The 24,577-nt window shown below is 40.5% G+C and overlaps 1 protein-coding gene across 1 annotated transcript in view; it reads right to left on the bottom strand.

The window, feature by feature from the left end:
• Positions 1-23,686, bottom strand: part of MRPS5 (mitochondrial ribosomal protein S5) — a 57,787-nt gene extending 34,101 nt beyond the window's left edge. The window contains exons 1-4 of the mRNA XM_059828573.1: positions 23,620-23,686; positions 16,487-16,624; positions 1,969-2,094; positions 1,431-1,664 (exon numbers count right to left, since the gene is read on the bottom strand). Of these exons, the coding sequence (XP_059684556.1) occupies positions 1,431-1,664; positions 1,969-2,094; positions 16,487-16,624; positions 23,620-23,686 (565 nt within the window). The remainder of the gene's footprint in view (positions 1-1,430; positions 1,665-1,968; positions 2,095-16,486; positions 16,625-23,619) is intronic.
• Positions 23,687-24,577: the final 891 nt, after the last annotated feature.

The following is a 24,577-nucleotide window of genomic DNA, read 5'->3' as shown; positions in this document are numbered from 1 at the left end:
AATAGAGGAAATCTTTCATTTGTATACTGCAGTATTATGCTGATATTAAACCAGAATGAATTTCTCTTAAAATTGAAGACAATCAAAAAATACTCTAAGAGACTGGCAGGCAAGCTCTCCTTAAATTCACAAGGTAAAGCTGAGGGAAACAATATATCTCAGACACTACAGCAACAGAAGCCACAAAACCATCTATACAAGCTACAGGAACGGAAAACCTGGGAAGGGAACAGAGAATTAGTAGATAGCAACAACAGCATGAATTTATAAGGCAGAGAGCTACAAAAATGCCAGCGTAACTTCAATCTACACGGACAAAAGCATTAGATCACACTGGAAAGACAATGTTCTCACTACCTTATGGCTTGCTTCAAAGCATGCCTGAATTTTCAATTAACGTCCAATAGAATGTAACCAGAAAATATTCACAGACAGAAAAAAATTAATAAACAAAGCACCAGGCAGACTGGGGAGCAAAGGTGACTGCAAGAAGATCAGACAACAATATAATTGTGATTCCATGCACGTAATTTCCCATTTATGATGACTTGCTGCAACATATGTTCTAAGATCCAAGCTTGCACTGGGAGATCACATTCCTGGACAAAGAGAGCTCCAAAAACATGAACAAGCTTAACTGTTAGAATGACATCAGTCTGCAACAAGCCTGAAACAACAGTCCTAGAAAACATCTTTCTTAGCTCATCTTATTACAAAAACCTACAGAAAGACAACAATAAACATACAAGCATCGTTAAGCACTTCACAAGAAAAACTCAGCTGAATGAGAGTAACAACTCATTTTCATATTTAATTAGTTGAAAAGGATTAGGCTTCTAAATGTTAAACAAAGCTACTAAAGAATTTCTATTGGTCTGAATAACAGCACTGTAAAAAAAGTTAAGGTCACCTCTCCACTCTACATATAGGACCTCTAGTTTCACTATGATATTTAACTAGGCAGCAAATAAATAAATAACTTCTATTAGCTACATTCACCTTTAATCATATTTCATTATATGAACTAGAAAAAAAGGCCTAATTTATCCCACAGGATCCTTTAAGAAACTACAAAAAACCATGGCTATATTTCATATTCAAGACAATTGATGCTGAACACAGAAAAATATTTCCATACTTCACGACTCCTATGACAGTCTACAACATAATACAGTACTCTGTAATACAGTATAACGTCATACAGTCTATAACATAATCTAATACTCTAACAGCTATATTAAACTAAGCAGTGATTTAACTTGTGTTAATGCAACTTGTTCTTTGATTTAGCTACCTTGCTTCATGTATGGGCATATAAGACAGAAGTATAAAATCGATTTTCAATCACAGGAAAAGTCTGGATCTCACTTTCTCCGAGTCCCTTACCAGAAAGGCTAAGTAAGACTAAGAGAGATACTCAGTTTTCTTACCTCCATTAGGACCTGGGTCAGGAGGATCCAGAATGACACCTCCCCAACACTTTCCACTCCATCCTCCCTCTCTCTTAACTTTTATTTTTCTTTTCTTCTCCCACATATCTCTCTGCTGAACAATTTCAGACTGAATTCTCTCTTGTTCTTCTTTTTTTCGTTGAGTAACTGCCTGGACTTTACCACTTTGCATCACAGGAGCATTAAGACCAGGCCAGAGGAAACCAGAACGTCCTTAAAAATAACAGAGAAAAATTATGGTTTATGCCAAATTAGGACTGAAACTCTGCACACTGGAAAAATGCAATAGAACGGAAGGTTCTCACATATTTCAAGGTCGTTTTATGATACAGAATTTATATTTAAATACCAAGAATAACATTAAACAAGCATATCAGGGTTTTTTTTAAAAGACAAAAATATCTCGAGCAGTTCTGACACCACAGAAATTAACAGCAATTTGTCAATTTATTAAATCAAGAAACACTATACACGAAAAGCTCAAGACATGTCTTCAGCCCCTTATGTGTGAATCTACCTTCACCAATCTCCTGGCCTCTATTGAGATTCTTCCTCAGCTTTTTCTTCCTTCTCTTCCCTCTTCCTTTCTTTACTCCCACACCAGTCTCTGCCAAAGCTCCTTTCCATAGCTCATCAGCCGTCACTGAAATAAAAACGCTTTCATAAGTAATGTACAAGTACAGCTTATACTGGAAATTGAAGCTGAACAAAAAAAACCTTGAAATGTTAACCCTTGCTTGATCTTTGCTGGGAGTTAAACCGTAGGATTACAGACTTGCTAAGAGAGTGATTTCCTACTACGCGTGTATGTACCTGGGGCAGATCTGTGCCTCCACTCGTGATGATTGCAATCAGAAGCACACAGCCAGGTGCATGGTTTTTAAAAGGATTTTCAAAATCGATTTAAAGGCAAACATTCCCAACCAGTAACCAGTAAGGTATTAATTCCCAGGTCATTAAAAGAAAAGCATCCATTAGGAACTCAGAGCAGCCATACCTGTAAGCACTTATCCAAGAAAAAATATCAATGACAGTCAACTTGAATCACTCCTAAAAATATCCAAGGGTTAGCCTGCTTTAAAAAGCCACAAAACAAAAGAAGTTAACCAATAACACATCTGCTGCTGTTCTCATGTTCTGACAAAATACAAGGTCTCCCTTATTGCCTGTATAAATGCAAAGGAAGGCAAGGAGGAAGGAATGCAAGACACTTTAAAGAGCCCAGGCTTTGGTCAGCCCTCCTCACTCAGTACCTGGGTGCAGGACATCCACCATCTTAAGATGTTTCACCCAACTTATGAGAAGATGACTTAGGAAGCACCTATTTGGTAGTTAATGTCAAACTGTTTGCCCAACTGATGGAAATATGGGATATCCTCACAACTTAGACAAACTCAAACTACACCGAAATGAAACTGATGATGTGAAGAATACACCACAGACAAAATTTCATCCTGTTAGTCCAGACAAGGCTATCACCACAGAATACACAAGCGTCACCGTTGGTACATTTGCAGATTCATGCTATTATATGTTTCACCCAGCGGCAACGTTACTACAGCAGTTTAAATCTCTTGTCTTCTCTGATTAGAAACTGATTTTGTTTATTTGAAGTAGGCAAAAAAAGTCAGGAAACACTTTTAACAGGGGAATTAAAATAACTATGCTCAAATCACGACAGTTTCCCCACAGCAATTCATCCTTGTTAGATCAATGCATGTGAGAGATCCTCTCCCACAGGCTGGCAAACACATTTGAACGTCTCTGTTGACAACACGGTGAGGGACAGGAGCTACCCAGGAGTTCTAGAGGTACCGCTAAGTGCCCAGGTTTATTTTTGTACTGAATATGTTTGTATATAGTGTCAAGGTGGCTCTTCCAAAGGTATGATGCCCATCTTCTCAGGGACAAATCCTTTTCAAAGTGGGATGCATAACCACGATTCTTTTCTCAGCATCACTGGAGGGGTTCAAAAAACATGTAGACGTGGCACTGCGGGACATGGTTTAGTGGGCATGGTGGTGTTGGGACTACGGTTGGACTTGATGGTCTTACAGGTCTTTTCCAACCTTAGCGATTCTGTGATTCTGTGAAAGCAAGCATGCAAGGAAGGACACGCAACACTACAAGTCCAGGAAGCTACAAAATAGTATTCCCTCAAATGGGCAACAGCAGAATGGCCTAGAAAGTCGCTACATACCCAAATAACATATTGTACGAACAGTACAATAACCCCAAGTATGTAATACAGATTTCGTCTGCATTACAGACAAGCGGAAATTGTGTATTATAGACAAATAGAAATGGCCATGGATTGCACATAGCAGCAACATTTATCACACTTATATGCTGTGAGGCAAGAATTGTATTTGCTCCTGGGTAGGCTTTATTCCCCGTAAAAAAGAAATTTCTATCTGAAGTTACACTCTCTTTTCTAGACATTCAAATGAACCCTAATGTCCAGAGGTTTATGGTTAAAAATATCCCACAAAAAGTAACTGTATCAAATGGCTTGAAACCAGTGTCTGAACCGTCCGCCACTAAAAAAACACTTCCAGCTGATTACAACAAACTGATGCATGTGGCTGTGTGCTAAATGCAACAATAAATAAACAAATAAAAGTCTTTAGCTGCACAGAACTCACCAAACAAAAACTTCATTGCTGACTCAGCATGTTACTTTCAATAACAGCCAAACCGTGATAGGTACTAGACTGTCTACAAGTAGTGAATATTACCCTAAGATGACACTGCATTAAAGTTCAGTATAGAAAAAGACTGGTGGTAAGTAGGTAAGGCATGATGCAGCTTTTCATGCTCCAAAGTGGACTATAGGACTTGTTGCATGTGTTGGAAGGTTGATAATCAATCATGTTAAGCTTCTTAGCTTATTCAGAAAACACTGTGTAACTAGCAATTTCCTTTTTTTTTTAATGATAATCCTGCTAGCCTGGAAACATGGAATTACAATAAAGGTATTTACATTTTTCTCTGCAAGGTTATTTTTAAGCTGGAACAGTTCCCCAACCTACTGCAGTTTGTGTGGCCTCACAAAGGGTTACAACAGCTACAAAGGAGGCTGCAGAGGGGCAGCAACAAGCAGTTGAGAGACAAGAACAGGGAGCTCTCGAGCTGGTAATACACTCAAAAAAACCCCAGCACTTTGAGCTGTATTCTAAATATCAGTATGATAAGATCACTTAATACCAATAGAGGAAAGCAGCAAAAGTCATGGAGCAAGGAGATTGTTTTGTACCAAAGGAGACCAGTCAACGCCAACAGATCCAGCAAGATGAGGTCACGCTGAGACAGGTTTCAGCCTTAAGCACCACAAAAATTCTGAGGAAATTAGAACCAGAGGAAAACGTCACATTTGGTACCAAAGTGCAGTTCACCTAATGAGTCTATAATAATATCATGTGTTTGGAAAGCAGCTGAATTTAATGAAACACGTCAGAAGCCTGCAGGCTACAGAGCTGAGAGTTCTTTCTAAGATGGCTTATATCACACTGATTTTAAGACAAAGTGACAAGGATGGAATATGGAAAGGATAGGCTGCAGTCAAGAAGATCCCAATGGTGGGGACATTGCTTACGACAGACAACACTGCAACGAAGAAAATAAAAATCTGACTATAAGGAAGGTCACTCTGACTTGGCAGCAATGCACCAAGATGATTGGAGAGCATATACGTAAGCAAAAGAAATGTCTTGTAGTGGAGGAAATAATCCCAAACAGAAATGAGGATCGCTGTACTGCTTTTCCCATTTGCAGAAATGCTCTGAAATGAAGAGAGTGCAGTAGGTATGCAGTCTCTTAGTGATTCGTGGCGTTACCTTCATTTTGCCTTTGTAAAATGGGAGGCTGCGTGCATTCCTCCAGAGCTAAAATAGACCCAGTCATAAAAGCCACCACACATTTCTAGTCAGTTACCGAAAAGCACATAGCTACTAACTGAAAAAAATAGAAGAAAATGTTTCATATATAAGATTTTATTTTATGGCCTAGAAAAAGATCCACTACTGAATTTTGCTGAAAGCATGCTTTATGCAAGCCGATCGCTAACAACCACTAAGTTTGTACGACACCACTCCATTTTTCTTAATCTAGATGAAAGTTGTTTGTCGTATTTTGAAAAGGATTTGGGTTTGTGTCTTTTTACACTGTCCCTGAATTTCAGGAATCAGACAGCCCTAGTGCTTACTTCAGAGGAAGACGAATATTAGACCACACCTCAGTAACTCACAAGTATGATCAAAAAGACTTGCTGTAAACCGTATCAGAAAACAGTATCCTAGACCCTGATAAACTGAGGTTAAAAGCAGATTTCTTCGCCTCCGGAAAGATGAGTTCCCAGCTTGCTTAGAATATAAACTACAAGGAAAGACAAATCGCAGTAAGTTGGAAAACCGAAGGGAGTAAAAGGAGAAGAAAGAATCAACTTTGTGAAACAGTTAAGCAGGCTCATGTCTTCCACTTACAAGCAATTTTTCCTCAAGTTTTTTGATGACAAATAGCCTTCTGGCAGCACAGCAGCAGAGATCCAAAGACATTAATATTAATGACATAATAAAAAGACTAATGAACATGTTATAATAAACAAGCTTCTTTCAATGTACTGTTGCCCACTAATGCCATTAAATCTATGCACCCGTATTACCTTGAAGAACTTAGTAAGGTCTTTTCAATCACTGACATAGTCTTCCAATCACTGACATAGTCTTCCAGGTTTCAGCTCGGAATACATCCTTTTATTAGATGAATTCTAGAAAGGTATGATGTTTCAACCTCTTTCCTTCTCCAGACACCAATGGTTTTGCCACCATCTCCAAACAAAAACAGGATTTGGAAAAAATACTTCGCACACATGAAACACCAAAGAGCATCTGCAAAGGGAATGTGCTGCTTGTGTATTCTATTACCAATTGCAAGATAAATTATGCAGTCTAGACTCAGCTGCTTAATGACCACAAGGAGACATTTTTTCTTGGAGGCAGCTCAAAGGCTTAAAAATCAACTTCTCTACAAACCAAGCCTCACAAACCTCGCTATGCTCAAGTGCAGAAGGGCATTTCCTTGACCTTGTCTTCTCTGATGAACACATACTTACCCATCTACAGAAAAGAGAATGCACTCTTGTCAGATCATTTACTGGGTTCAAAAGCAGCCAAACAAATTAATACAAAAAAAAAAAGGCACCGAGAGCTATTAACTTAAAAAAATTCCATGTCACAAATCACTGAAGGCTGAGGATGACAATAGGGAAAACAATGCCATTTATTTGTACAACTTTGTCTCTTAGAGGTTCCAGTTGTAGAACAAGACGTCATTGTATAAGATGTTAAAAACAAACCCATACTCACTCTTCTGTTCTCTGACATGGTTGTACTTTCAAAAGTCTACTGTTATGGCTAACATTTTAAGGATGTGCATCTCTGATAAGAACTACGGAACTGTATATTTGACAAGTGAAAAGTCTGTTCATGTCCCAGACAGCTTATAAACAAATTCTTCATTACTGAGAACTGCATTTCAGTATTTGTTCTGAACAGGCAAAGCCGAGAGAGATAGATCATTCTCTCACCGTTCATGAGCAATTAGTATTAAGTCATCCTTCTAAGGCAGGATGTGCTGAGAGTCCAGAAAGATAATGAAGTTAATCTTTGTAACACTTCGATTATATAGTTAGTATATAATACTGGTATTAAGGTGAACACAGTAATCCACTCACTTTTAAATTACACAAGTTCTCAGTGACAACTCCACTGCCAATAAATTGATATCCCGTCAGATAAGAATGTTTAACACTGCACTAAACTGACACGATGAAACTAAATTATTAAGCAGTCTCATCACTGACGTACAGGCAGAGCTGGATTATTCCAATTAAACTGGGTTTTATGACCTCTCCAAAAAAGACAACTGCAACCCTGTCTCATCAGAACTAACTAAAATAGTCTACGGGAGTTGAAACATTAGAACTTTCCTCTTAAAATGACAGCTTTCTTCAGAAGCCTGGAAAGCCCAATAGCAGTTAATTTTTTTAAAAACCCTGGATAGGTTTTAAAAGGCATTGGCTTTTAACCTATACTTCTGTTATTTTTGATAACAGATCACAACGACATTTTGGCATTCTTTCACCAATTTCAGCAAAACCGATTATCAAGGCTCCGAAGCCAAAGAGAACTATGACCAGATGCTTCCTCCATTTGTAAAACGGAAGACAGCAATGACTGAAATGCTCTTCAGAAATCTTACCAAAACTCTCAAACTTCTGGTAAAGCTACAGATCCAGTAACAGCCACCTCTCAGTAGAACTGATTGATGCGTAAACTTGCTCGTTCTGGTGAAGTACACCATTAAATGAATCCTCAGCCTCGTGCCAGGGTGCTGTATCACAGTAAAATTGAAAGTGCTGTATTTTGTTTAAGCTGCATGTTGCTGATGATCTCAGAAAATTAATCACTCTAACACTGTCCTTGTAAGTTATGTACATTTCCATTACGGGAAATAATTAAAATTTACAATTAAATTTTTTTTAGGAACCAGTGTTTTAATCACATCAATGTACAAAACATCCCAGTAAGATGCCTCGACATATTAAGTTTGGTACTTTGCATTCCATTCAAAATTTCCATGCTACACAAGGGGGGATTTTTATAATTTCAGGGCTACTACACACTCACCAGATGCCCAGAGTCAATTACTGAAGAGCAAGACAAATATGCCAATTCAGGAAAAAAGTTATTTAGAGAAATTAGAGAACACAGACAAACACATTGAGCTTGTTTCCAAGTGGCCATTGGAACTCTTCACCCTAAAAGCAATACTTCTTTTCTTCTGACAGGTTGTGGGCAGCACTTCAACTGTGCATCTCTTGTAAAAATTCTGCAACTGTACCTTCAATATGTAGTTGTTCAAAGTATTTCAACAGTTAAAGTGGCACTGGACATTAAGTCGATTCCGCAAGTGAACTCTTCTAAATATTTAAGGATCACTCACCATACTGTAGATGTACTTAAGAGAGAGCATAGGTCCCAGTGCTGCAGCACCTAAACAAGAACGATGTTCTCTAGCTGTGCACGGTACAGAAGTTCTCCATCTGGACTTCTGAAGTACTTTTTCTCCTGCTAGGCACAGTAACCTTGAGAATAGTAGGTAGCTCTCTTTAATTTCTGAGACTCTGATCTTAAGCTTTAACTAGATACAAAGACAGCCTGAAAAATTCATGATAATTTGCAGTCTTAAGCACATATGTGGTTTACCTTCCATTAGTCTTCCTCTCTCCTTGTACACCTATAGCTTCCTGAAGCTCCAATTTTGACTATACAATTAGCCAAAAAACTCAGACTATTTCTGATTATATATTGTTTTATTAGGAAACAAAGCAGCATATGGACAGCATAAAATGTAAAGGACAAGCTAAGACAAAGGCACTGAAACAATGTTTAAAATTATTCAAAGAATTACCCGAGAACAAAGAAAAAAAAAATTAAAACATGACTGCCAGAAGTCTCAATCCACCCTCCCACTGGATCTAAGTTATTAAGTCACTAAATTTGAAGTTAAGAAAATACATTGCTGCTTCTACTCTAGTGTCACCTCTTACATTTTAGTGAAATTCAATTCCCCATCTTCAATACTGTACAAGGAGTGAAACACACTAGAACCACAGCTTCACAAAAAAATTGACATTACAAAGGACTTCAGGAGGTCCTTGATCTAATCCCACACTCAAAGCAGAGCCAACCTCAAAGCTAAATTCAAGATTATGTGAGGATGGCCAGAGACTTGCTCAGTCATATTTTGAATATCTCTAGTAACAGAAATTCCACACCCTATCTGGACCCCCACCCTGGTCCAGTGTTGGACCACCCTCACAATGAAAACCTTTTTCCTACTGTGTAACCAGAATTTTCCTTGATCTCACTTGTGTTCACTGCCCTTTGCTGTTTGCCTGTACACCTCAGAGAAGTGCGTCTCTGTTTTCTTTAGAAACATAAAATTATTTAGGTTTGAAGAGACTACAGGATTTCACGGACTCCAACCTCTAACTCAAGTATGGCTACCTCCAACTTGCTCAGAAGCACCTCATGATAGAAAAACTAAGGTATCAATTAGCTAAATAAATCTTATTTATGCACCTGAAGAAGCAAATTGATTTACATCTACAATCAGGTTGCCTAGAGACCACTTGCACAAAAAACCTAGCCTAGAATTCCTGTAACAGAACTGGGAAAAGAACAAAATTTTCTGAGCCACCTCAAGTAAGTAGAAAAAATCCCTTCGTTTCCGTATTAGGGAAGCAAAGAATAAAAAACAGTGCCTTCCCTCTCCAAATTTCAGAGCCAAGGTGAGAACAGTAGCCTAAACCTGGGTCTATAATAAAAAAGTCAGTACTTGAGCAACCACTGGTATGACTGCCCCAGCAAGCATATGCTAGAAAAGCATTTCAATCTCAAATTCCAGGTTCCCTATTAAGGCATCTATTCCCTAATAAACTGCATGTACAGGTTGCAGCTTACAGAACAAAACTACAGTACAAAACCCATCTAAGCTGAAAACTGATAGTAACACATGAAAAGGCTATTTTCCATGTAAATTAGGCCGACAAAGGCAAAAATCACAATGAAGTAGAAAGAAAAAAACAAGCACCAGTATAATTTAAAGGGACTTCAGATTTTTAACGAACTCTCATCCAATGAGACTGGAAGAACAAGGGCAACAGAAGTAGCTTTTTTTTTTTTTTACTCCTTTGCAAGCATATTATGAAATAATGTATTTCAAATAAGTGAGCATAAAGGTTTTTTCTCTATCAGTCAAGAACAAACGATCAGGTTGTGACCCAAAGTTAGAAACAGATTAAAAGAAACTTTTGTTTTTGCTACAAACTAACACTTAGAATTCTTAATTCATATTAATGCTAAATCTATGTTGATTTAAAAGAAATTTCCTTGAAGGAGTCAGGGCCATCCGCTAATATGAATATGTCAGCTGTTTTAAAAATACAGACAAAATAATGACTGTAGAATGACTTGTGAATAGTGTTTGTATTTAGCCATCCACAGCCAGCGTGGCCAGATAAATGTGTAATATCTTACACACACTACATGATGAGATCATTTTCACATTTTAAAGTTTGTATAAGAGAAATCTGAACTTCAGGTCAATTATAGCCTACCTCACGTGACTGCTCAAGTATGGCACGGAAAGAAAAAACTGGTAGCAGTGATAGTTGCCAGCGTAATGGGTGCTCGATTCAGCAGCTGCCTGGAGCGAGCCCAGGAAGAGTTTTGCAAGGGGAGCGTGGTAGATGTAGTTGGCTTAGGACAGGTAAGAGAAGGCAAAGGAAGTGATGGTGATCCTTACATCCAAAGGAAAAGATCCTTTAACTTAATTCAGTACTTATGACACTTACCTGGAATCTGGAGACCCAAATGCTACTTGATTTGAAGGACTTCAGTGCAAGGTCCTGCACCTGCGTCAGGGCAACCCCTGGTATCAACACAGGCTGGAGGTGAAGGGATTGAGAGCAGCACTGCGGAGAAGGGCTTGGGGGTACTGGTGGATGAAAAGCTAGACACGAGCCGGCAATGGGCGCTCGCAGCCCAGAAAGCCATCCGTATTATTAGTGGCTGGAGGCATTCTCACAATTACACGAAATACCTAATTCCACAAGAAAAGAAGTGAACCATCCAAAGGAAAGATGGAGTCTGATTTTATATCCCTTTATAATCTTCATTTGAACTCTCATACTGTTCAAAAACTGTGAACTCAGTCCATACCATCAGTCACTGCTGACAAGCTATGTTTCTAATGTAGCATTTTCCAATTAGTTTCAAAAGTGGAATCTTTAATTCTAAGACTTACTCAGCCTGTTTAAAGATACTTATGGAAACTATTTAACTCCTTTAATAGGTTGATTCCTCTCTTCCACAATTCAAAAGGGAATATTGTGCAGATGAGAATACAAATAGATTTATTTATGAGACAAAAATGGAACAATGGCATACTAATATTGGATGGATTACTTATAATACGCAAGATTCTAAAGCAGTTTTGTCAAAATCAGTGTCTTCATCCCAAATGAGAACTGCTCTTGCTACTTCCTTTACCTCCGAACTGCAACTGTCTGCCCTCACGTGACATCATAGTTTCTTGACTCCCTGTGTAATCCCAGTCCAGAAGCAGAAAAGCGTGGCTCCACAAGAAATGAGATATAGTGCTGGATTACTCTCAAGTTTCCTAAGTGACCACGCTCAAAACATTGTTTTCTTCAACTGCAAGAGAGACCCCTTACATTCTAAATGGAAGTGTATGATGCATATATGATACTGAGTTCTGCTGAAAGATAATGAGAAGATCAAAAACTCCCCCCCCCCCCCAAAGTGATGCCTTAAAAAAAGGAGCTGCCTTCGCAAAATACACGTTCTTCTTCGCAACTCTGCCTCAACTGTCTGAAGATGTCATCTTCTGAGGATATTATCTGGTAGCTCTACAGGGCCTTTATTCAAACCTAGGAGGTAGCGAAGAATATAAAGCATTCAGTCTAGACAGCCCACCACTGAGGCACTCAAAATTAATTTGGATAGCAGGTAGTATCTAACTGGGGAACTGCAAGAATCTGGACATTGAAAATGTCTCAGAAAGACACGATCCACTGCAAGACCAGAAAGAAGAACCTGAGGCCAAGTAAGAGATTAGTCCCACGGGACAGATAGAAGATGGTTTTAGATAAACTCTGCAGACTAAAAATTCGAACTGAACGTACATGAAATGTTTCCACTGAAAACTTAAGCTCATTTCTACTTCTCACCGCTAGCTGGATTTCCAAAATAGTGAAACAGGAAAAAACCTCATCTACTAACAAACTCTCCGGCTTTGGTTTGTTTTTGCAAATACAAGGCTGAAGCTCTAGGGGCTACCTGCTTATTCATAGAAGTTGAATAGTATCATAAAAAAATGCAAAAGTTCTCATTATGTGGATTGCAGAAAAGAATTAGTTTACGTGTTTCTGCAAATTTGTGGGCAGCAAAAGATGTCTCTATAATCTAACTATTATTCCCATAGGATAGCATGGGAAAGTTCTGGGCAACTTCCCCAAAACCAGAAACAAATCTATTGCATTACGATAGTGCAAGGAAACCTCCGGAGCTGGAAAACATTATTCTGAAAGATGCATTCGTACTGCTACACAGACACAGTGACAGTAACGCCACTGAACTGCAAACCTTGAGCACGTGTTCACAGTGCACTTGGCATTAGAATTTCAAGTTTTTTAAAACTGGGAATTTAGTACAATTTCAGCAGGAAATTGCAGACATGGGATTTTCAGGTTAATCGCAACCCAAATCCTGAATAAATCCAGCTACAAACGCAGTCATTAACAGACTAAAAACTTGTTAGCTTAAACAAAGAACCAAAACTGCTGTAAATTATCCTGACAAACATCTGACAAATTGTATTTTTTCTTCATAACATCTTATTAAGAACCCAGGAGCTTAACTTAGCTAATAATGCTGTTGTAAATCAGCTACTATCTTTTGAAGGTTGCTTCAATTATTAAAGCTTTCATTTGCAGCTTCTTTTTTTGAAATAATAAGTATCACGAAGCTGACCCCAGTGTCACCAGATGGATACTGAGAACAGATTTCAGTAAGGTTTGCAAACTAAATGTCATTCGCCTGGTTCATTTCCTCAAACCAAAATAAAAACCTGAGGCCAAGTAACAAATTAACAGCAACAAATTAAAACCCAATAAGTACTCCATTAAGTACAATGAACTGTAGGGCGTTTAATATTCACTCCCCTTTTTCTGACTAAAACCAACTAACCAACTATTCTTCAACACACAGGTAAAAGAAAAAAAAAAAAGCAGTTGTATATTTGGAGGTCTTCACATCCTTAGTGCTGAAACAACAAAAACTCTTCACATGTTACTACTGACGATGACAAGTGGTAACTCAGTAATTATTTATCTGGAGAAAAAATTATCATTTTTTCACTCTGATTCTCAAATTAGGAATGGCAGAAAAAAAAGAACAATTTAATCCACAGAAAACTCACATAGGACTACAAAAATTTAATAGCAAATGTAATTAAGGAGGAGGCTTTCGGGAACTGATGTTTCCAATAAAGAACACAAACCCAGAGATTTATACTGAGTATAATTGCTTCCAGTAAGCAAAGCCTCTAGAGACAAAACGTGTTACTCTGAGTATGACCTTATATTGTTGGCCCAAATGATTCTCCCTTGATTGTTATAATCTAGCTCTATAACCTCTGAAAAATCATCATATTCCTTATTCTGTATTCTAACCTAAGAGGAAACATCACCTAGCAACAGAGAAATGAAGTTCTTCTTTTCATTTGTTCCCAAGGGTAGCTAATGGAATTAATACTCTGAGTAGGAAAGCATAATTTTCACATAGTCCCAGTATCAAATAAAAGTTCTTTATTCTCACATACACTCAGATACACAGCGGATGTTGAGAAAATTATGCTTGCTGGTTTGGATGACTGAGGTCAAAGATAACGCCTATGGCTGGGAGACAGCCAAATTGTTTCAGTATTCATGACACGTCTGCGTGCCTCTGCTGCCTTCCGGCACGACAGCCCATATATTTCAACCCAGTTCTGTGGCTAACAAATTTAAACGGTCTGTATCTCACACTCTCCTCATCTACAGGTTGGACAGATACATACTTCTTCCGTTAAACATACAGCACTTCCTATCAACGTTTCTCAACAACTGAAGCTTAAGCATCTGTTCAGAAAGTCTGGATTCATAGGCTTTCCCAGTCCATGTGCCTGCATGTAAAAGCACGTAAATGTACTGAGAGGTAAGGAAAACAGATCTGACCTGCTCAGACAAAAGATGCACTGAAACAGGCAGGAGCAAGACATTATCTGCAAATACCAGGTCTATTAAGACACACTGAAAAAGGAGGTAAGACTTTGCAGAGGAAGTTATTTATTTTTTAAACACGATCTGAAATCCCTCAGGCCCTTCCACATCTCTAAATAAGCATGTGAAATTGTTATGTAAATGGAAACTGAACTGCTTCCCATAGTGGGGAGGGTGGAAAGGGGAAAGGAGGGAGGGACAGAAGCTAAGCCCGGAATAACAAGATCATTTTAAATTACTTCATTACAAACTCACTGAAATACGTCATTGGACAAGAATAAACCCCTGTGTATGTTTCTGTTAGAGTTGCAGGAGACAGCTATCTGGGTAAGGATCACAGACTGCCTAGCATAACTGCAATTCCTTTATTTAAATGAGTTAAAACATTTTTAATAGTTAAGTTGAAGGTACAGATGACCCTACTACCAAGAGCATGTTAATATTTTTAAAAGTATGATGGAAGAGAAGTAAACCCTCACTAATGAGATAGAAAAGTATAGTCACCTTTCTCAGTCACAAAGGACTGTCATTTCGTTGACATTTCACTTGAAAATTGTTTCACGTGAAATGGTCATATCTGCATTTTTAATGTTACCATTTCTGAAGCAACTGCACTGCTAGAGGATATGAGTGATTTATACTGTTAATATCTACTTCATTTGAATTTTGAAGATGTTATTTTTGACTTCTGTAAGAGAAGTCGTTAGTTAGAACAGAAGTTAGAATAACCGTACTTTGAAATATAAAACCTTCAGTCTTCCGAATCTGACGGCTACTGTCTCTGCTGAATACATAAAAGAAGTACACTTAAATTCTTCCAAGTTGTTACATCTTATTTAGTTAAGCCAATAGTTTTAGGTAGTTGCCTAAATACAACTTGTTTAAAATTTTATTAAGTCAAACAATGGGGATGCCATCACAACAACAAGACAGCTGGCAAAATTCCTGGTAAAACAGACCTCATCTAGACTTTGTGAATATGAACGTAAGCATAATTAAGGAAACATCTAACCTACAAATTGTAATCACATTGCAATCACTTGCAGTGCTATATTTTAAATTTAAGTTAAACAAAACAACAACGGTGCTTAGCTTCTTACCTATTCTTACCTTGTGACTGCTTGGGTGCCTAAGAAAAAGTTCTAAGTTAATTTTTCCTGCAGTTGGCATCCTTAGAAAACCTTTACCATGCAGAGCCTTTTGTTCACACTGCAGCCTTTTGCGGTCTTTTGAGATGTCTCTACCCTCAGTTGTTTGAAATCAGTCAATGGTCAAAATTTACTGGATAAGATGAATAGATGGCCAGCATGACTGCTTAAACCCCGTTTCTTTAGCACATGTAAAGAAAACAAATACAGTATTCTGCCACTCCGATGTTGAGAGGAATAGGAAGAGACCACCAGTTCTGAAAGCCTAATTTTGCAGAGCTCTTATCTTCTATGGATTATAAACAGTCAAGGAACTCTGACTCTCAGACTGCTGCAGTTATCTCCTCCAGAGATCACGTTCTTACCATTCCTTCTGTTCCCCTGTGGGACAGGATAAGGAACTGCAAAACAGGCAGAATGGCCTCTCAGCTATCTCAGTTCACAGTCCCAAGCATGAATTTAAACAGCCATCGTTTCTCAATTCTGTTAAGCATGCATGTAATTCTTTTCAGGACTGGAGGAAAATACTGCAGCTGACCAGACAATTAGCAGGACATTATCAACAGTTTCTGTTTAACATTGCATTTTAGTTATTTCATTTTTGAGACAGCACAGCTTGAACAGTATGTCTTGCCTGTGGCTCAAAAATAATTTGGAAAATACACAATTTATATTCTCAATAAAGGACTATGAAACAGAGGGGAAGGTGCTTTCCCCTTCCATCCAATGAGGTATATTAGATGGATTCACCATGACATAAATCAAACCCTTGCTTGCTATTAAAAGATAATAAACTGACCTTGTGCACGCATTCCTGTCAGTAGCTGTAGTTGCAACTATAATCTTAGGGGATATGTAACTACAGTAGATACAAAAATTTACTATACATAGACTTCCATGACTGTATCTCTCCAAAGCAAAATATTCTTTCCTTCTTCTATTTACTACAGATAATAATTTGAATCAAACTCAAGACTTACACGTATTGAAGAAACTGCTTTGTCTGCATTGCTGGACTGTCACATTCCAGGGGGCAGAGATGGAACACTGTTTCTGGAAAGCCCATGCCAGGCTAGAATACGAAGAGCAACTCCCTTTCACTGGCACAGAAGCAAACCCTGAGAATAAAGACAGAAAGGTGTTTATACACAGCACATTTTCTTCTTTAAAACAGCATTTCCTCCAAATATACACACCACAAGAAACAACAGTAATATCTACTCATATAGTGTAGCTTCCAAAGGGAATCAGACTTGAACCTTCTGTCTTGAAGTGTAAAGCAAGTTGCAGAAGGGGGGGGGAGAAATCACAGAATCACTAAGGTTGGAAAAGACGTGTAAGACCATCAAGTCCAACCATCAACCCAACACCACCATGCCCACTAAACCATGCCCCGTAATGCCCCATCTATTTTTCTATTGCAATAGAAAAAGTCACAAAGAGAAGGCGGCTAGAAGGCTTCTAACATACTGCTGATAGAGTGAGAATGCACCTTCAAAAGTAGAAATATTCTAGCAGCAAAACATGCAATGATGTTCCTGGACACAATCAAAAGTCATAAATAAACACATCATTAAATACTACGTGCTATGAAAACCAAATCTGAAATCAGCCCCATAAGCCACTGTTCAACATCTTCATTAATGATCTGGATGGTGGGGCAGAGTATACCCTCAGCAAGTTTGCTGATGATACAAAACTGGGAGGAGTGGCTGATAACACCAGCGGGTCATGCTGCCATCCAGAAGGACCTTGACAGGCTGGAGAAAGGGGCTGACAGGAACCTCATGAAGTTCAACAAGGGCAAGTGCAAAGTCCTGCACCCGGGGAGGAACCGCATGCACCTATACATCCTGGGGGCTGAACGGCTGGAAAACAGTTTGGCAGAAAAGGGCCTGGGGGATTCCGGTGGCCACCAAGCTGACCATGAGCCAGCAGTGTGCACTTGCAGTAAAATAGGCCAACAGCGTCCTGGGCTGCTTTAGAAGGACTGTTGCCAGTGGGTGATCCTTCCCCTCTATACTCAGCACTGGTGAGGCACGCCTGGAGCGCTGTGTCCAGTTCCACGGATGTACTGGAGAACTGGACATTAGGAAAAGTTTCTTCACTGAGGGAGTGTTCCATCACTTGAACAGGCTCCCCACAGAAGTCAGTCATGGCACCAAGCCTGTCAGAGTTCAAGGCATGCATAATCTTTTTATCGACATTTATTCTGCAAGCTTTTTTTAAAAGATTGGTGCCACATTTACCACCTTCCACTCTTCAGGTACTAAAGCAATTTCAAAGGAGAGGTTACACACTCTTACTAGTAATTCATCTTTTTCATCCTGGAGTTCTCTTAGAATTCTTTTGTGAATAGTTTCTGATTTTGCTAATGACCATCCTGTAGATTTGTCCCATAACCTCTTTCACAGTTATTTTAATTTCAGAAATATCCACTAACTCTCACCACCATCACCACCAAGGGGTACCACGTAGAAATCTGTTTCTTTTCCCAGTGAATAACGATGCAAAGAATTAATTTAGCTTCCCTGCCTTGCCATCTCTGAGTGCTCCTCTTACATCCTGTTTGTTAACCTGGCTCTACAGACATTCACTTTGAGTTATCTATCGGAGCAACAGTTTATTAGCCAAACCGAGATAAATAACTCGTCAACATTCAGAACATCAGGAACAACACTAATTGTCTGGGCCAGGCTCAAACGTACATTAAAACATTACAGTGAGAAAGTCATTGCTTTGTTTGAATTGGTCATCTGCACTTCTAGCAGAGGAGGTGTTGGTTTCTTTCACAGCCCTGTAATACAAAAGCATGTTCTAAATTCTCTAAGAAACAATACATTCATTTGGAAAACCACACATAAGAGTATTAGACAGTTTATAGACATTGTCAAAAATATTTGCAATGCAATTTGCTTTTGGTTGCTTGTTTTACTCTCATTAGCAAAAATGTTCCACATTCTAAATACCGTCTCCTTCTGAAATGATGATGGAAATCTGAAAAAAGTCTATAAAGAGGCAATAAAGACAGGACAAAGTGACCTGAGTAAGAAGATTCAAGAGACAGTGGAATCGGAGGAGTAACTGCTGCAGAAACAAAATTCTGGCAGAATGGCTGGGACACAGCAGAGGAGAAAAAGTCAAATGTCAGAAAAAGAAGCAGCCAAACAAACACTGGTGTGATAGAAAAAGGTGAGAAGACCTTCAACTGATCTCAAGAAGTCTGGTGATTCAAAGTTATTTTTAAAAATAAGTACTACAACATCCAACTATTACAACTCATAATAGAAGTTGTTAAAGCCTAGGGTGAGATCCTGGCTTCACTGAAAGCAGTGACAAATCTCCTATTTTCTTTATGGATTCAATCTTTGTTAAAGTGAGAGCTATTTATACTTTTAAGACTAGCAGCGAGAGAATACCAGTTCTGAGCTGGCAATCAAAATTATATGTCTAGGAAAGCCCAGGGGGCTGTGTTGACCATATTCTGGACACTGAGAGATGAGACTGTTCTGGTCTCTAAATTGCAGCAGGACAAAAGAGGGAGGAGGAAGACATGGCAAAAAAAATCCCAAACCCACATGATTCCCAAAGTCTGAAACAGTGAGTGCTGGTATTTAATGCAGTATACCCGCATACTTCTGCACACATACTGCTACCAAGGGAAGAGACACTTTGAAAGGAGAACAAAGAATAAAAATATATATGGAATGTAAACAGTTTGAAATGTCACATCTCAATAAAACAGCATTTTGACATGTAAGTATGTACAGTTAATGCACCATATCCTCCATTCGCTACAGATCCTCCAAACACCTGTGATGGGATTTTTATTTAAAATCTAAAATGTCTCTTACAATAAGCTATTCAAAACTGAATCATTTGTAAAAGCAAGACAGGTCACGAATGCTGGACTGATGTCTTGCCACCAACAAAAGACACGTTAACAAAGCAGGGAAAAAAAATAAAAAATCCATGCTTACTACATTTAAGTCCTGCTCTACACAAACATAAAATTAACTCCTCAGTGATACTTACTTCCCTGCTATAAACATTACAATTAAAACCCTGCACTGACTTTTAAGTGTTGTCCTTTGCTGGCTAAATACAAAATTTTATACAAGTATAAATATACATATATTCAGCACTAAAAATTCACTTAACAAAACCACTGTAGAACCACTTCATTCTTCTCACAAGATGCAACAGAAGAATGAATCTCAGGATAAGTGGAAAAGTAAACCTCATGGGTTAACAGTCTTATTTCTGCAAACTTTAAATCCCCAGTTTTCTTTCGAACACTCACCCTAGTTCCTATACAAGTCTACTACTTTACTGTACCCATTTCATTCTAACTTTCCTAACCTTTATTTCAGTTACACGCTGGTTTAACATGCCACCTTTAAGAGGTTTATGCACAGGGTGCAGCATCTGTCACCACACACAATGCCTAAAATTGCCATGCATTGCCATTTGCTGGCTACACCACCTAACATTCTGAAAGACAGCAAGCACGCTGAACATCCACATATTTACTTCACTACTGAACGCAGTGTTCAGCAAGCCCGAGCGCGAATTCTATTTTTTTTAAACAACTGGCAACAATTTAATAATCCCCTCTACTCCTGTAATTATTTTCCACAGGAATTAAATACTGAAAACTGTTCTTGCTCAGTTCCATATCGGAGAGAAAGAACCACTGCACGAAGTTGGTTTCAGCAGTGAGAACTGCATTGTGAAAAAACCGTAAAAAAGAGCCATCAAGATGCTTATTGTGTGGTTACAATTAGAACTTTGGAAAAATTGCCCGAGTATAGTTCCAGACATACACATGGGAGGCTCTAGGCTGAAATAATCACAACATTCTCAACAGGTTTATGTACAAGAAAACAGAGATGTTCTGATTAAATTCCAAATTACAGTTCTGAAGATACCAAGCACTATTAACTTAGCCTCTAATGGGCAATGAAGTGGGGTTTTTTTGCCTGGTTTTTCTGCTTAACATTTTGCTTGCTGCTTTTTATGCAAATGAAACTGTTATGCACAGAAATAACGCACGCATACAAACTATCACAACAGGGAAGACGCTTCAAGAATCGTTACTATTTTTTTCGTATCATCTCGTAAGTGCTCAAGAAAGGCCCATGTAGTAATGAAAACTTTGCACGGATACAAACTGCTTTTTAAAAAAACCCTCCAGCTACCTTGGAAAAATTTGGATGTGAAGATTTCTCAAGCTGAAAACCACACATTTAAAACGACAGCACATGGGAACAGTCACTATCTACCTGGGGTAAGCATAGAACATGAAGGTAATCAAAGGTCACACCTGAAAAGACACAGATTATTTTAATAAACTATTTAAGAGCAGTTGCAGCCTTTTACTCTTCCTGGTCTACTTGCAAGAAATATATTGTTTGGGTTTTTTTTAGGATCTACTCTGTGACTAGACAGTGAAAATGGTTTTTTCCACCAAGGAAACACCGCTGGTCTGCTTTCAAACCTCCCTGAATGCTAAGGCTTTAATTGCACTTTGCCTACAGGATGGGCATCACTTTGTTACAGATTGCCCTGAGGAAAAAAAGAGACCAGAAAATCATTAACTGCTTAGATTTATTTTTTTTAGGAGTGGAGGCAAGGAAGTTTTTAGAGGACTGTAGAAGCTAAAAAAAGCTAAAGAACTTTATTTTGCCTTTGGTGGTGAGCGAGAGAGAAGGGACACCCTCTCCTGAAAGCAAAACACATGCCCAGCTTCCAGGTGTTCTAAAACCAAGCTTGAATATACTTGTACCAATGTAATCTGGCCTTTCTTCCCACCTCAGTTGCCAGCTTTCCCTGGAGAACACACAGGCATTGATGTAGTTCATCACAGCTTTTGCCTAGAACTGAAGTGCATACAAGCCACCTAGGCTGTATAAAGGATTCTGAGACAGGTTCACCAAGATTTATTAGCATGGTGCATAGCTGCTGGCATACAATGACTTTAACGATAAGAAGTCACTTTGGAGGAAAAGTGAAAACAAAAGGAGACAGAAAGACATAATGTGTGTCCCAAGGCAGTCTCCAGTGCTGCAGATGATTTCCTCCCTAAGAATTTCCCACAGTACGTATATACTTTTCATCAGGACCCTTTTAGACACCCCACTGGATACACTCAGGCTGGCTGGCTGTTAAGCACTACGAAGGCGTGGCATGGCATCCCCTGATGAATCCAAAACCTACAACCCAGAGGAAAGCAAAGGGAAGAAGAGACGTTTTTCCTGCTCCTGCCAGTTGCTACCCAGGAGAACGCACCAAAGACTAATGGGATTCACAGCTGCAAGGCCATAAGGACAACGGCATGAGAACCAGGGGAAAATACTCCCCCAGAGGCTCCGCAACAGTGCCAGGGCAGCTTGGGTGGAAGGGGACAGAGCTGCTGAAAGGCAGGCAGCGAAGCTGCAAAAGGGGGGCACTCAGCAATACAAAAGGCTAAGGTACCCCGGCACTGCAATAACTACACCTACACTGCCTTAAGTTTCTCTCAAAACCTCAGTAGTATTCACTGCTTTAAAACACTGTATAATGAAGAGACCTTAATTTTCTCTTATGAGAAGGATGCAGGTCAAAAAAACCGAATCTGTATCAAAATTAACTATATATTCAGAAAATGCCACCCAGCAGAAGTTTTCAGTTCTACAGTATTATTTCACATATATCAAAAGACAATTTTCCCAGTTTTCTAACCACAGTTTTTGGAAGACAGATCCAAAGTCAACTCTGATCCTTAGTGGAAAAAATATACATGCTCTCCCTTCCTCCTAAGTATCCTTTAACCTCTACTGGGAAAAATAATACATTTGAGTCTTGAAAAGTGACTGCAGAGGATTAAAATCCAGAAAGAAATGGCTACTGAAGAATCAGAGAAGTCTAGAAAGCAAAATTACATTCCTATCAATTAAAAACGTCCAGGAAGACATAAGAGGAGAAAGGTGGAAAGAATGGGAAGAAAATAATATTTGAACTAAAGAACAAACCACCTCACTCCATTGTCTTAAGACATATATTACTGCCCAAGTTACTCTGATGGGATAATAGATGACTGATACAGCTTTCCAAAGGCACAGCTGGCCTGCCCCAAACCCTGGAACCAAGAGAGACATCTGCATGCCTCAATCCCATTTATGATTTGAAGTACATGTTTACTGCATGTGAAGAAAGAAGTATGGAAACTGCTAAGTAGTGACAACAGCAACCTTGTCCACTGACAACAATGCAAGTGTAAAACTAGTTATTTCATAAGGTGTTTATCACACTTCCTATCCTGGAGAAGAAAAACACATGCAAGAGCAACTAGGTTCACACGACCTAGCAAAATACAGGCTTTAAAAAAATAATATTTGTTTAGAAAGTCCCATTAGCATTGTTTATATATATATAAAATATATATGTATATAAAAAAAGAGGATTCGTATCTAGTTCTTGTAGGAGCCAGAGAGATTGAACAGACAAGGGAACGTGCGCGACTGCGGTGTGTTCTGCTCCGTGCGCATACCGAGCGGCTCCTGCTCCTCTCGGTGTTGGCATCGAGTTAATCACCAGCCATTTAATAATGTGCCGCGTTATTAAGTCTCACAGATGGAGCCGAGGCCAACAAACAGCAAAGCACTTTTTTCCACACTGGAATTAATACATCGGATGTACAATCAGTGCGAGGGCTTATAAAATACAAACGTACGTATGCACAGACACCCGCAGGTGACAGCGAGCGGCCGCCCCGAAGCCCAGGCACACCCTGGGGCCCGTTCCCCCCGCAGCCCGGCCGGTGCACGCCCGGGGCAGGCCGGCAGCAGGGGAACAGGCCGCTCTTACCGCCGGGAGCTCTTACCAGGTCATGCCCCAGATCTATGGGCACGCTGCAGGGGCGCAGCGCACCCCCACTCCGCGCTTATAGACGTGTATGTATAAACGTGTATGTATATACGTGCACCCGCTCAGACTGCGAGGCACGGCCCGGGGCCCTGCCTCCCGCGGCGACTGCCCGACCCGGCCCCTTGCCACGGGAGAAGGGCCCGCGAGCGGTTCCCGCCTCCCCTCCCCGAGGAGGCGCCCCCGGTACCACGCCCTCCCTCATCACCTCGCCACGGCACTCGGAAGGCACCGGAGGCGCACGCCCGGCCAACCGCCACCACCACCGCCGCCATACTGGCCCCTTCCCCCGCTCAGGGCCACGGCGCTTAGCTGCCCCGCTCACTGCCTGATGAGAGAGCGAAGGCAACGAGAGCCCGGCTCAGGAGAAAACTAGGGCGGAGCGGCGAAAACCAACGGCTGGCACTTGGCTGAAGACTGACTGAAACGCTCCCAGCGCCCCGGCCCCTTTCAACGAGCGGGTGCAGGGTGAACGGTCCAACAGGCAAGCGCCGGGCAGCCCCAGAGCGGAGGCCCGCGCAGGACCCCAACGGTCGCCGAGGCGCTGCCCGGCGTTGGGGCGGGGCCAGGCGGCGGCGGCGGCCCTCGCTGTCCGGCCCGGCCCGGGCCAGGCCCTGGGCGTACGGCAGTCGGAATAAAGAGCCGTCCGCGGGTACATCTGCGTTTCCTGCCCTCGCAACCGGCGGGGCCGGCAGCTGTGGACGCAGTTGGGGGCTCACGGCTGCGGGGCTGCGCTGGGCTCAGCCCCAAACCCAAGCTGGCGTGAGGGCCAGGGCGGCAGCTGTGCCCGGGGCCCGCACGGCGTTCCTGGAGCTGTGGTCTCCTTCCCGGTGGCTCCATTCCCCTTTCGCGCACCTGAGGTGCAGTGGGCTGTGCCGCGCTCCTCGTGGGTGGGGGCTCGGTTGGATGAGGGGTCTGCTGGAGTGTGTCCAGAGAAGGGCGACGGAGCTGGTGAGGGGTCTGGAGCACAAGTCTGCTGAGGAGCGGCTGAGGGAGCTGGGGGTGTTCAGTCTGGAGAAGAGGAGGCTGAGGGGAGACCTCATCGCTCTCTACAACTACCTGAAAGGGGGTTGTGGTGAGGTGGGTGTTGGCCTCTTCTCCCAAGTGACAAGTGACAGGACAAGAGGAAACAGCTGCAAGTTGCGCCAGGGGAGGTTCAGGCTGGA

This window comes from Gavia stellata, chromosome 23 (assembly GCF_030936135.1).
Source record: "Gavia stellata isolate bGavSte3 chromosome 23, bGavSte3.hap2, whole genome shotgun sequence".
NCBI classification, from domain to species: domain Eukaryota; kingdom Metazoa; phylum Chordata; class Aves; order Gaviiformes; family Gaviidae; genus Gavia; species Gavia stellata.
Note: the sequence above shows the minus strand (reverse complement) of the source record. Positions and strands in the feature narration are given on the sequence as shown.